The 13763-nt window shown below is 44.0% G+C and overlaps 1 protein-coding gene across 1 annotated transcript in view; it reads left to right on the top strand.

Moving 5' to 3' along the window:
* The window catches only part of LOC134343544 (sorting nexin-31-like), a 152244-nt gene that overhangs the window by 115460 nt on the left and 23021 nt on the right, over positions 1 to 13763 (top strand). Inside the window, exon 12 of the mRNA XM_063042316.1 lies at positions 4135 to 4230. Coding sequence (XP_062898386.1) covers positions 4135 to 4230 — 96 coding nt within the window. The remainder of the gene's footprint in view (positions 1 to 4134; positions 4231 to 13763) is intronic.

Raw genomic sequence — 13763 nt, 5'->3', positions numbered from 1 at the left:
ACTGTGTGGCAGGGCACAGCTCAAATGCTATCTATAAATTTGCTGACAATACACCCATTGTTGGCAGAATCTCAGATGGTGGCGAGAGGGAGTGAGATATACCAGCTAGTGGAGTGGTGTCGCAGCAACAACCTTGTACTCAGTGTCAGTAAGACTAGAGAACTGATTGTGGACTTCAGGAAGAGTAAGATGAGGAAACACACACCGGTCCTCATAGAGGGGATCAGAAGTGGAGAGAGTGAGCAGTTTCAAGTTCCTAAGTATCAATATCTCTGAGGACCTGACCTGGACCCAACATATCGATACAGCTTAAAAGAAGGCAAAACAACAGCTCTATTTCATTAGGAGTTTGAGAAGATTTGGTATGTCATTGTGTGTCATTGTACACCAGTCACTGAAAGTGGGCACGCAGGTACAGCAGGCGGTGAAAAAGGCGAATGATATGCTGGCATTCATAGCAAGAAGATTCGAGTACAGGAGCAGGGAGGTTCTACTGCAGTCGTACAAGGCCTTGGTGAGACCACACCTGGAGTATTGTGTGCAGTTTTGGTCCCCTAATCTGAGGAAAGACATTCTTGCCATAGAGGGAGTACAAAGAAAGTTCACCAGATTGATTCCTGGGATGGCAGGACTTTCATATGATGAAAGACTGGATTGACTAGGCTTATATTCGTTGGAATTTAGAAGATTGAGCGGGGATCTTATTGAAACGTATAAAATTCTAAAGGGATTGGACAGGCTAGATGCAGGAAGATTGTTTCCGATGTTGGGGTAGTCCAGAACGAGGGGTCACAGTTTGAGGATAAAGGGAAAGCCTTTTAGGATCGAGATGAGGAACAACTTCTTCACACAGAGAGTGGTGAATCTGTGGAATTCTCTGCCACAGGAAACAGTTGAGGCCAGTTCATTGGCTGTATTTAAGAGGGAGTTAGATATGGCCCTAGTGGCTAAAGGGATCAGGGGGTATGGAGGGAAGGCAGGTACAGGGTTCTGAGTTGGATGATCAGCCATGATCATACTGAATGGCGGTGCAGGCTCGAAGGGCCGAATGGCCTACTCCTGCACCTATTTTCTATGTTTCTATGTTTCTATGTCACCAAAAACACTCAGAATTTTCTGTGGATGTACCATGGAGAGCATTTTAACAAGCATCACCATCTGGTATGGGACGAGGCGACTGCACAGGATTGAAGTAAGCTGCAGAGAGTTGTAAAATTAGCCAGCTCCATCATAGGCGCTAGCCTCCATAGTATCCAGGACATCTTCAAGGAGCGGTGCCCCAGAAAGGTAACATCCATCATTAAGGACCCCCATCACCCAGGACATGCCCTCTTCTCATTGTTACCATCAGGAAGGAGGTACAGAAGCCTGAAGGCACACACTCAGCGATTCAGGAACAGCTTCTTCCCTCTGCCATCCGATTTCTAAATGGACATTGAACCCGTGAACACTACCTCACTACATTTTTTTAATTTCCTTTTTTTTGTCCTACTTTCCTGTAACTACGTCACAGTTTTCTCTTTTTCTCTCTATTATCATGTATTGTGTTGCACTGTTGCTGCTAAGTTAACAAATTTCATGACATATGCCAATGATATTAAACCCGACTCTGCTTCTGATGATCATAGCAGACCAACCCTGGCTTGGCACAGATGAACACGTGGGATCTGAAAACGAGCTGCCAACCACGGCAAATGTGTGCAAGTGTGCTGAATGACAAAGCCCAGCATGCTGTAGATAGAAGACCAGAAGACAAAGAGCAGAATTAGGCCATACAGCCCATCGAGTCTACTCTGCCATTCCAGTATGGCTGATTTATTATCCCATTTAACCCCATCCTCTTGCCTTTTCCTTGTAACCTTTGACACCCTTACTAATCAAGAACCTATCAACCACTGTGTTAAATATACCCAATGACTTGGTTTCCATAGCCATCTATGGCAATGGGCTCCACAGATTTATCACCCTCTGGCTAAAGAATTCCCTCCTCATTTCTGTTCTAAAGGGACTTCCTTCTAATCTGAGGTTGTGGCCTTTGGTCCTAAACTCTCTCATTCTTGGAAACATCTTCTCGTCCACTCTATCTAGACCTTTCAATATTCGATAGGATTCAATGAGATTCCCCCCTCATTCTTCTAAGCTGCAACAAGTACAGTCTCAGAGCCATCAAGTACTCCTCGTACATTAACCTTTTCATTCCCGGGCTCATTCTTGTGACTCTCATCTGGGCCCTCCCCTTTTTAGATAAGAGGCCCAAAACTGCTCACAATACTCAAAGTGCAGACTGACCAACAACTTATAAAGCCTCAGCATTACATCCCTGCTTTTATGTTCTAGTCCTCTCGAAATGAATGCTGACATTGCATTTGCCTTCCCTACCACCAACTCAACCTGCAAGTTAACCTTTAGGGAATCATACATGAGGGCTCCCAAGTCCCTTTTCACCTCTTTTTTTTCTGAATTTGCTCCCAGCAAATCCAGCAGCCCCAAGACTAACAAATCCGATCGAGGCTGTCACTTTCAACCATGCATTGATGTTGGGCAGGTAAGCCTCTGGTGTAAAGAGGAGGCTCCACAAACTTTATCGTTCCAAGCCTGTCAGTGCATGCTAAGCTGCTGAAAGGTGTTGACGCGGGTGCTTGGTGGCTTGGGAGTGTGGACTCAAGCCTGCAGATGCTGTACTGTAGAGCAGAAATGTAAACTGCTGCAAGAACCCAGTGAATTGAGTATCTGTGGGGCAAAGGCTTTGGGTTGAGATCCCACATCAAGATTGAGAGGGCGTAAGAGTGCGAGTAAAGCACAAGTTGTTCCACGGTGGGTGCAACCAGTTGAGGGTGGGGGGGAGGTGATGGACAAAGGAGGCCAGGTACAGCGGGGGGAGAAAGAAGAGATTATGAGATTAACGTTACTTGTCACGTGCGCATAGAATCAGTGTCGTTTTGAGTTGATGGCCAGCATAGTCCAAGGGTTGTGCAGGGGAAGCCTGCAAGTTGTGACCATCAGAGTCTGAAAAGTCAGCATAGATCAGAGATCAAGACTGGTACTACCCTTATCTGTAGGTTGTCTCTTGAAACATGAAGGAAGCACATGGAAGGTAAATATGTTTATGATATTCTTGCATTTGCTTTGCCTTGGGATCTGATACATTGCACTTTCTAGTTCAATTACTTCTGAGGTCATCCTGAGCTTAGGCAATCAAACTTTGCAGAGAATTTAAGCCAGGGGCAACACCAGGGCAGTTCAAAGTAAATTTATTATTGAAGTACGCATATGTCACCATATACGACCCTGATATTAATTTACTTGCAGGGATTCAAAGTAGATAGAAAGAAACACAGTGGAATCAATGAAAAACTGCACACAAACAGAAACAATCAATGTGCATAAGGCAGCAAACTGTGTAGTTACAAAAAAAACAGAGAATAATAAATAACTGAATAAGATATGCTGTAATACTAAGAACATGAGTTGCAGAATCCTTGAAAGTGATTCCATAGGCTGTAGAATCAGTTCAGTGTCGAAGTGAGTGACATTATCCACATCGGTTCAAGAGCCTGTTGGTTGAAGGGTAATAACTGCTCCTGAACCTGGTAGTGTAGGATTTAAGGCTCTGGTACCTCCTTCCTGATGACAGCCGTGAGAAGGGAGCATGGCGTGGATGGTGGGGTTCCTTGATGATGGGGTGCTCTTCTACACAATGTGTGGTTCCAGCTTTCATTCATGGCCTTCAACAGAGACCGCATCTTCACTCTTTTCCGACAAAATTTCCTATCCCCTCCCCCAGCTGTTTCCACCTGCCCATCACCACGTCAAAATAATAGGTGTTATATTCAAGGTTTTCATTCAGTGTAGTGACCTCTTTCATATCCTCTTCCTGCCATTTCTCAAACGTTTCTTTCTGCACCACCTCAGTGTGCATGCTGTGCTTGGCCCTTGTTTGCTGCATTTATTATGTCCACTGTGAGCTTTACGTGAGCAGGGAATTTAATTATTTCCTGGTACAAGCGACAATAAACTAATTTGAATGTGAATATAGGATTTCGGAGTACCTAGTCAAGTGTAGCTCAGGGTGTGATTTTAAAGGTCTAATTTTGACTTAAACAAATCATTTCTCACTTGAGTTTTCCTTTACAGATACCACAAGAAGAAACGGAACTGAAACTGGAGCTGAGTTTTGAATTTCAAGACAGCCATGATTCATGGCGATGGGTCACAATTTGCACACATCAGGTTGGTGCAGACTTGGGACTTGCCACAGAGTTAAGATTTGGGGATCCAGGCAAACGGAATAATCGCACAAACCTTCTAAAGAATGTTTATTCCCCAGCTGCTGAAGTCATTGAGTGCAGATCAGAGCCTGTTAGAACAGTTAGTGGTAGAGATTTTTTGAAGATTGTGGATAGAGGAAATGAAAGCTTTTTGCTTTGCTGTTGAGCAGTTAATCAGAGCACTCTCTGTTCGAGATTTTTTTCTCCGCGTATTACAATATCATTTGAAGTAACGGTCACCAGCGTAACTACTGCAGGGAAAGCAGGAAATTTAATTTCTCAGCTTATTAGAATCAGATTTAATCTCACTGGCGCACGTCATGAAATTTGATGCTCTGCAGCAGCAGTGCAGTGCAATACATTTAAAAACTATAAATTACAGTTATATACGTATAGTGCAAAACAAGAGCAAAGAAATAATGAGGTAGTGTTCATGGGTTGGTTAATTGTCTGTTCAGAACTGAAGAAGCTGTTTCTAAAACGGTGAGTGTGTGTCTTCAGGCTCCTTATGAGTTGACTTGCAAGGTGCAGAGCGATCCATAGTGACATTTGCCCCGAATATGTTAAAAATGACAGCAAATGCTTTGGCAGTGGTCAACAGGAGGTTCAGTTGTCTGAGGGAAAAGTTACAGGTGAAGAAGTCGATTGAGCCCAACTGGTTTATTCCAACTTTGGTTCTTCCTTTCAGCAGCTAATCCATTAGGTTTAATGGGGGTGGGGGTGACGCATGGCAGAGGAGGAGGGAACAAGGAAAAATATTCAAGAAGGGAGCCATAAAACCCTGGCTAAAATAAATTCCTCCTCATCAATGTTCTAAAGGGAGGAAAGAAACCACTTGTTCTAAAGAAACCATTTCCTATATGGATCCAATTCTATCACCACTAAATATTGATGAAGGAAAAGCCACTAAATAGTCATCTAAATAATGAAAGACCAGCCTGAAAAATCAACTGTTTATTCCCCTCCATAGGTGCTGCCTGACCAGCTGAGTTTCTCCAGTGTTTTGTGTGTGTTGCTCTGGATTTCCAGCATCTGCAGAATCTCTGGCGTTAAGAGTTTTGTTAAAACTCTTAAGTAGTGAACATATTAAAATTGAGAATTTCAGTAATTTTTTGATCGCATACTGGTTGCTGTTTATTGTATCAACAACTTAGTGCTATTTTGATAATTTAAGAAGCATTTGCTCTGTGACTTCCTGTAATTCCTTTGTTGGTTCCTTTTAAAACTAAGTTGATGAGGAAATTGTATTTTCTCTATAACTGGTGTAGCTCCTTCTAGTGAAGGGGCTTGTCGTGGCCATTCTGGGACACCCACCAGTCACCTGTGGCTCCAAGTAGCTGTATACATGTGACAGCAGCCACATCCCGGTACACCGGTTTGACAGGCGGGCTATGTGAAGTGTGGGCAGCCCGTGGGCTTAATACCCTGGCCTGTCCTAGCACGAAGAGTCAGCTCTGTCATACTGGGTGGATGAAATCAATGGTGAGACCCAAAGGCCAGGAAGGCAGTTCTATGATGCATCATGGGGAGCGAAGGGCATGACAACACACAGAAGGCTCATGGTCATCCACTCCAGTTTTGAGGATGACTTGTACCACTGAACCCAGATTTCTGATATCAAGAGAGTGAAACTGCTCAGTGCAATAGCTTTTCCACTTTCAAAACTCTTCTGCACAGGTTAACAAGACTGTCATTGTTGGATACGACAGACAACCAGTCAATCAATTGTGGTCCAGTTGTAGTAAATTTGTCAGTTAGGTTGTCTTTCCCATGCTAGTTTGAGCATGTGGAAATACTTGAGCTAAGGTTTCTGCTGTTGTACTCATGATATTATGTTGAAAGAATGATGGATTTTGCGCTGGAACCAGGTGGTTTTTTTTCTAGTTTGCTCTTTATTTTCAGGAGTTACACCCAGTGCCGACTTTATTAGGTACAGGAGAGTACTTCATTAAGTGGTTGGAGTGGAACCCGGTGCGGTCTTTTGCTGTACCCTATCCCCTTCAGGGTTTGGTGCATTGTGCATTCAGAGATGCTCTTCAGCACACCACAGCTGTAACATGTGTTCATTTAAGTTACTGTTGCCTTCCTGTCAACTTGATTCGGTCTGCCCATTCCCCACTGATCTCTCTCTTAAACAAGGCATTTTCATCCACCGAACTGCCACTCACTGAATGTTTTTTGCTTTTCACACCATTCTCCTAAAATCTAGAGACTGATGTGTGTGAAAATCCCTGAATATCAACAGTTTCTGAGATACTCAAACCACCCTGTCTGGCACCAACAATCATTCCACAGTCAAAGTCACTTAGATCACATTTCTTCCCTGTTCTGATGTTTTGTCAGAGCAACAACTGAACCTCTTGACCATGCCTGCATGCTTTTATACATTGAGTTGCTGCCACGTAATTAGTTGATTAGATATTTGTACTTATGAGCTGGTGTACAGGTGTACGTAATAAAGTAGCACAATGGGTGTACTTTTCCCTAAAACTATGTGACAGCTTTATCAAACTCTCATTAGATTGCATCTTGAGTGTTCCAGTCAATTCTGATTGCCACATTTTAGGAAGGATGTGGAGGCTTTTGAGCAGGTGTAGAAAAGATTTGCTGATCCAGGAGGCTGTCTTGATTAGAGAGGCTAAGTTACAACACGAAGCTGGACAGACTTGCGTTGATTACTCTGGAGCAGCAGAGGCCAAGTGGAGACCTGATACAGGTTAACTAACTCTCGGTAAGCCCTACCCCCTTCGCTTTCTTCTCTGTCTGTTCCCCATTCTCAGTAGGTTTCAATAGGTACATTTAATGTCAGAGAAATGTATGCAATATACGTACATCCTGAAGTTCTTTTTCTTCGCAAACATCCACGAAAACAGAGGAGTGCCCCAAAAAATAAATGACAGTTAAATGTAAGAACCCTACACCCCCAGCTCTCCCTCCCACGCATAAGCAGAGGCAAAGCAATTTTAGTTCACTCCTTACCACTCCTCTTCTCCTCAGCTGCTCATCGCCTCTCTCTGGCACCCCTCCTCCTTCCCTTCCTCCCACGGTCCACTGTCCTCTCCTATAGGGTTCTTTTCCTCCAGCTTTTAACTTTAAAATTGACATTTATGCCATCAGGTTGGAGGCTATAATATAAGGGGGTTTCTCCTCCAACCTGAGGGTGGCCTTTTAATGGCAGTAGAGGAGGCTGTGAACCGACATGTTCAAATGGGAGTGGACAGTGGAATTAAAATGGGTGGCCACTGGGGAAATATAGAGACCCAAGCTCAGTCCTGGTCATTGATGCTACCTGCATGGAGTTTGCACCAGAATCAGACTTACTATGAGCACAAGGTTAAACGTATAAGGAGCATTTGATGGCTCTGGGCCTGCACTCGCTGGAGTTTAGAAGAATGAGAGGGCATCTCATCAAAACCTATCGAATATTGAACGGCCTTGATGAAGTGGCCACAGAGAAGATGTTTCTGACAGTGGAAGAGTCTAGGACAAGAGACACGGCATCACAAATGAAGAAGATTTTTTCTTTAGCCAGAGGGGTAGCGAATTTGTGGAATTCATTGCCACGGAAGGCTGCGGAGGCCAAACCGTTGGGTATATTTAAAGCGGAGGTTGCAAGGTTCTTAATTAGTGGGGTGTCAAAGCTTACGGGGAGAAGGCAGGAGAGTGGTGTTGAAGGGATAATAAATTTTCCATGATCTAATAACAGAGCAGACTTGATGGGCTGAATGGCCTAATTCTGCTTTTATGTTTTATGGTCTTATTACCGCTGTTGTGTATGTCATAAAATTTTAGTTATTGTGACAGTATAGCATTTCAATAAATTACAAAATAAATAAGTATGCAAAATAGAAGAATATCGAGGTAGTGATCCTGAACGATCCAGAAATTTGATGATGGAGCACGGAAGAAGATGGTTCTGAATCACTGAGTGTGGTTCCTCAGGTTCCTGTACCTAATCCCTGATGGTCGCAACCAGGAGAGGGCATGCCCAATGAATGGTGAGGGCCCTTAATGATAATGCTGCCTTCCTTGACACGCTGCCTCATGAAACTGTCCTTGACGGTGGGGAGGGTTGTGCCCATGATGCAGGTGGTGGAGCCTATGAACCCCTTCTTCACTGGAGACTCTGGAGCAGGAAGTGATGCATTCAGTCAGCTCTTTCCACATTACATCTCTAAAGTCTTATGTGACAGACCAAATCTCCTAAAGCTTTCCATAGAGCAGGGCTGCTGGCTGTGCCTTCTTCATGATCGCATCGATGTGTTGGGCCCTGAGATATTCATGCCCCAGGACCTTGAAGTTGCTCAGCCTTTCCACTGCTGACACCTCAATGAGAACTAGCATGCGTTCCCCTGACTTCCCCTTCCTGAAGTCCACAATCCTTTCCTCGGTCTTGCTGACACTGAGTGTAAGGTTGTTGTCGCAAAACCACTCAACCAGCCAATCCAGCTCACTCCTGTATGCCACCTCGTTCTCATCTGAGATTTTGTTAACAGCGGAGGTGTCATCTGTGAATTTGTAATTGGCATTTGATCTGTGCCTAGCCACAAGCGTAAAGAGAGTAAAGCAGTGGGCTAAGCACACATCCTCGAGGTCGGGGGTGTTGTGGATAGTATGGAGGGCTGTCAGGGGTTACAGCGGGACATTGATAAGGTGCAAAACTGGGCTGAGAAGTGGCAGATGGAGTTTAACCTGGGTAAGTGTGAGGTGGTTTATTTCGGTAGGTCAAATATGATGGTAGAATATAATATTAATGGCAAAACTCTTGGCAGCGTGGAGGATCAGAGGGATCTTGGGGTCCGAGTCCATAGGCCACTCAAAGCTGCTGCACAGGTTGACTCTGTGGTTGAGAAGGCATACAGAGTATTGGCCTTCATCAATCGTGGGATTGAGTTTAAGAGCCGAGAAGTAATGTTGCAGCTATATAGGACCCTGGTCAGACCCCACTTGGAGTACTGTGCTCAGTTCTGGTCACCTCTCTACAGGAAGGATATGGAAATCATATAAAGGGTGCAGAGGAGATTTACAAGGATGTTGCCTGGATTGGGGAGCATGCCTTATGAGAATAAGTTGAGTGAACTTTGCCTTTTCTCCTTGGAGTGCAGAGGATGAGAGGTGACCTGATAGAGGTGTACAAGATAATGAGAGGCATTGATCGTGTGGATAGTCAGAGGCTTTTTCTCAGGGCTGAAATGGCTAGCATGAGACGGCATAGTTTTCAAGTGCTTGGAAGTAGGTACAGAAGAGATGTCAGGGGTAAGTTTTTTACGCAGAGAGTGGTGAGTGCGTGGAATGGGCTGTCAGCAGTGGTGGTGGAGGCAGATACGATAGGGTCTTTTAAGAGACCCCTGGATGGATACATGGAGCTTAGAAAAATAGAGGGCTATGGGTAAAGCCTAGGTAGTTCTAAGGTAAGGACATGTTCGGCATAGCTTTGTGGGCCGAAGGGCCTGTATTGTGCTGTAGGTTTTCTATGTTTCTATGCATTGTCAGTGAGGAACATGTTATCACTGATCCACACTGACTGTGGTTTCCTGATAAGGAAATTGAGGATCCAGTTGCTGAGGGATGCTCAGAGGCCCAAATTAGAAGCCTATTGATTAATAGTGGGGGGGGGCACGGGGAGGGATGATGGTACTGAACACTAAGCTGTAGTTGATTAACAGCAGCTTGATGTACAATGCAAATTCTCTGAGTGACCACATGGGTCCTCTGGTTTCCACCAAAGGCATCTTGATCAGTATATTGGTTGTTGTAAAATGCTGTTAGGCACAGCCTCAGGACAGAAGGATGTCCCTTGGAAACTGAGATGAGGACAAATTACTTCAGGCAGAGGGTGGTGAATCTGTGGAATTCGTTGCCATGGAGGTCAGTGGAGGCCAGGTCACTGAGGGCAGAGGTTGATAGGTACTTCGTAGGTATGGGGATATTGGTTGAGCAGAGGAGGTGGGACAATAGGTTTGTGAACAATCAGTCATGATTGAATAGTGAAGTTTCAATGGGACAAATGGGCCAATTATACTTCCATGTCCATCTGTAGATGAATGTTAGAATCTGGAGGAGTTGATGTGAGTGCACTGAGTCACAGAGAATTACAGCACAGAAACAGGCCCTTTAGCCATCGAATGCATGCCAAACTATTATTCTGCCTAGGCTTATTGACACCACCTAGATCACAGCCCTCCATACACCACCTATCCATGTACCTATCCAACTTTCTCTTAAAATGTAGAAATTGAACCCTCATCTATCATGTCCGCTAGCAGCTCATTCCACACTCTCACCACCCTCTGAGTGAAGAAGTTCCTCCTCCAGGTTCCCCTTAAGTATTTCACCTTTCACCCTTAACCTATGACCTCTAGTCCTCGTCTTACCCAACCTCAGTGGCAAAAGCCTGCTTGCATTTACCCTATCTTTTCCCCTCATAATTTTGTATTCCTTAATCAAATCTACCCTCATCCTCCTACACTCCAGGGAAAAAGACTGAACCTATTCAACCTTTCCTCAGAGAAGAATAAAAAAAAGAATTAATATAGGATTAGTTTATGTAAGTAGAGAATAGTTGGGACTGAAGAGAATTTTTATTTTATATTTAGAGGTACAGCACAGTAACAGGCACTTTTGGCCCAGTGAGCTCACAATTCCCTATTACGCCCACGTGACCAATTAATCTACTAACATTCGGCTTTTTGGAATGTGGGTGAGAGCCAGACGAAACCGACACGGTCACGGGGAGAATATACAAACTCCTTAAAGCAATGTGAATAGAATCCGTGTCACTGCTCTATAATAGCATTACACTAACCTCTACACTACCATGCCCCTGCCCCCCCCCCATTCTGCTGCTGTAACTTAAGATCGCGATCTGTAGCTGAGTGTTAGAACTGGGTAAGCTGATGAGAGTGTGGCGAGAATGGAGAAAGGATTAATATGGGGTTAGTGTAAGCAGACCGTGGATAGTTGGGATTGAAGAGAGTGTTCTGGTGCAAAATCTCTCGATGAGTCTGACTTATTCATTCCCTGCACTGATATTGGGCAAGGCAACCTTCTTTATGGATGTGGGACCTCTTATGTTTTGTACTCCAAAACATAAAATTAATTGAAGGGAAACATGAGCTGGGAATGCATGTCTTAGTTTCATGTTTACTTTAGTGAGATATGCACATATGACATGATGACGTAATAACATATGCCATTCACATACTTTTACATATAACCCACAATGAATTATTGAAACAAAGAATGCTTAATCAAACAATATATTTACAATATTACTCAAATATTACAGAAATATGAAATACACACTTCTCCCTTCTTAGCTATAAAATCCAACTCAATATAGAATGCATCTCAACTATATGCACAGCATATTGCTACTATACAACTACTATATAGACATACACGCAACAAATTTTAAATTGACCCATTCAGGCCTAAAGATTTTATCACTGTGGAGCTTTTCTTACTCTTGTGGGGTAACGTTTTTCCCGACCAGGGAGTTCATTCTGCTTTGCAAGTGAGACTTGTGGTTGTGAAACAATCTCAGGCTCTGAGGTCTCCTCTGTAATGGATGTAGGAGTTGACTCTGATACAATAGAAAGAGGATCTAACAGCTCTGAGTATCTTTCTTCTGGATGTGCTGGCATCCCGAACAGTGTATACAAGCTGCTCGATCTGCTGATCTATCCCAGGCCACCAGACAAAGCTTTGAGCCAATGCTTTCATTTTGACCACGCCTAGGTGACTGGCATGTATCTCCTACAACACTTTAGCTCTCAGCTTGGATGGTACAACAACGCTGAATCCCCAAATAAGGCAACCCCTGCTAAGGGCAAATTCATCTTGGAACTGAGATTTCTGCTGCACATTCCAGCCATTTTGAGTCACCATGCAGACCTGAGACAGTGTGGGGGTCATGCAGAGCGGAGACAGTGTGCTGTAATGGGGAGACTTTCAATTTGCATTAGAGAGAATACTCAAGGAGAGTATCCCCTTTTGTAAATATTTTAGGTATTTCTTCTTCCTAGGGTAAACAGGACAATCCATCAGCATTTCCATGATTAGTTGTCCTCTTGAATTCAACCTGGTATTTGTGTCCTTCAAAAAACCGAGCCCATCTCTGCATTTGTGCTGCTACTGTTGGTGGAACACCCTTCCGTGGATTGAAACTGGACAGCCGTGGCTGATGATCAGTAACGAGGATAAACTCTCTCCCATACAAGTACTGGTTAAATCATTTTACACCCCAAACCAGACTCAAGGCCTCTCTGTCAAGCTGTGCATAATTTTTCTCTGCAGCAGTAAGGGATCGTAATGCAAAGGCTATGGGCGTACACTCCTATCACTCATAACACACGACATGACTGCACCTACACCATAAGGCAAGGTGTCATAGGCAAGTTTCACTGGATGACGCTTATTATAACGTGTGAGTGGAGTGTCTGACGTCACCATTTCTTTTACCTTTTGGAAAGTCACCTCACTCTGCTTTGCCCATCTCCCCCTCCCCCTCCAACTTTCAAATCCCTTACTCACTCTTCCTTCAGTTAGTCCTGACGAAGGGTCTCGGCCTGAAACGTCGACTGCACCTCTTTCTATAGATGCTGCTTGGCCTGCTGCGTTCACCAGCAACTTTGATGTATGCTGCTTTGCCCATTGTCATTTCTTCCTGATCTGCAGTAATGAGTTCAAAAGGTGGAGCACGGTAGCCAAGTTTAGCTGGAACCTGTTACAGCAATTAACAAATCTTAAAAAGGACTGCAAATGTGACATGCCCTTTGGCCTTGGGGCATCCACCACTGGTTGAATTTTCTCATCACACGTGTAAATCTTGTGCTTCAATGGTGTGACCACAGTAAGTGGTGCTTGGTTTACAGAATTCACATATGTTGCATTGTATTTTGAGCCCATAATCTTTTAATCATTTTAACACTGTCTTGAGGTTTTGGAGATGTTCCTTGTCATCGTTACTGGTAACAATGATGGCGTCCAGGTAAAACTGATTTCTTAGGCAGTCTTGCAGCTTTCATGGCTTACTACCAGAGTGCGGGTGCAGATGTTACTGCAAAAATAAGCCCATTATAGTGATAAAGCTCTTTGTGATAAAGCACTTTGGATTCTTCTTCCATCTCGAACCGTAGGTCGACCTCAGCTATGTCCACTTTGCTGAAGTGTTGTCCCCCAGAAAGGTTTGCGAAGATATCCTCTATCCTGAGCGGAGGAATTTCAATGTACTTTCAGTACCAGGTTGATGGTGACTTTAAAGTCACCTCAGATCCTGACAGACCCATTCTTCCTGGCCTCTGGGACAACGGGCGTCGCCTGTGAGCTCTGCTCAACCTTGGAAAGAATTCCTTCAGCCACCATGCAATCTAGCTCACTGACTATTTTATGACGGATAGTATAAGGAACCAGATGGGCTTTGGTAAAACTTGCGTGTGGCATTTTCATTTAACACTATTTTACCATTAATATGATTGGGTTTTCCAATGCCAT

This window comes from Mobula hypostoma, chromosome 1 (genome assembly GCF_963921235.1).
Source record: "Mobula hypostoma chromosome 1, sMobHyp1.1, whole genome shotgun sequence".
NCBI classification, from domain to species: Eukaryota; Metazoa; Chordata; class Chondrichthyes; order Myliobatiformes; family Myliobatidae; genus Mobula; species Mobula hypostoma.
Note: the sequence above shows the minus strand (reverse complement) of the source record. Positions and strands in the feature narration are given on the sequence as shown.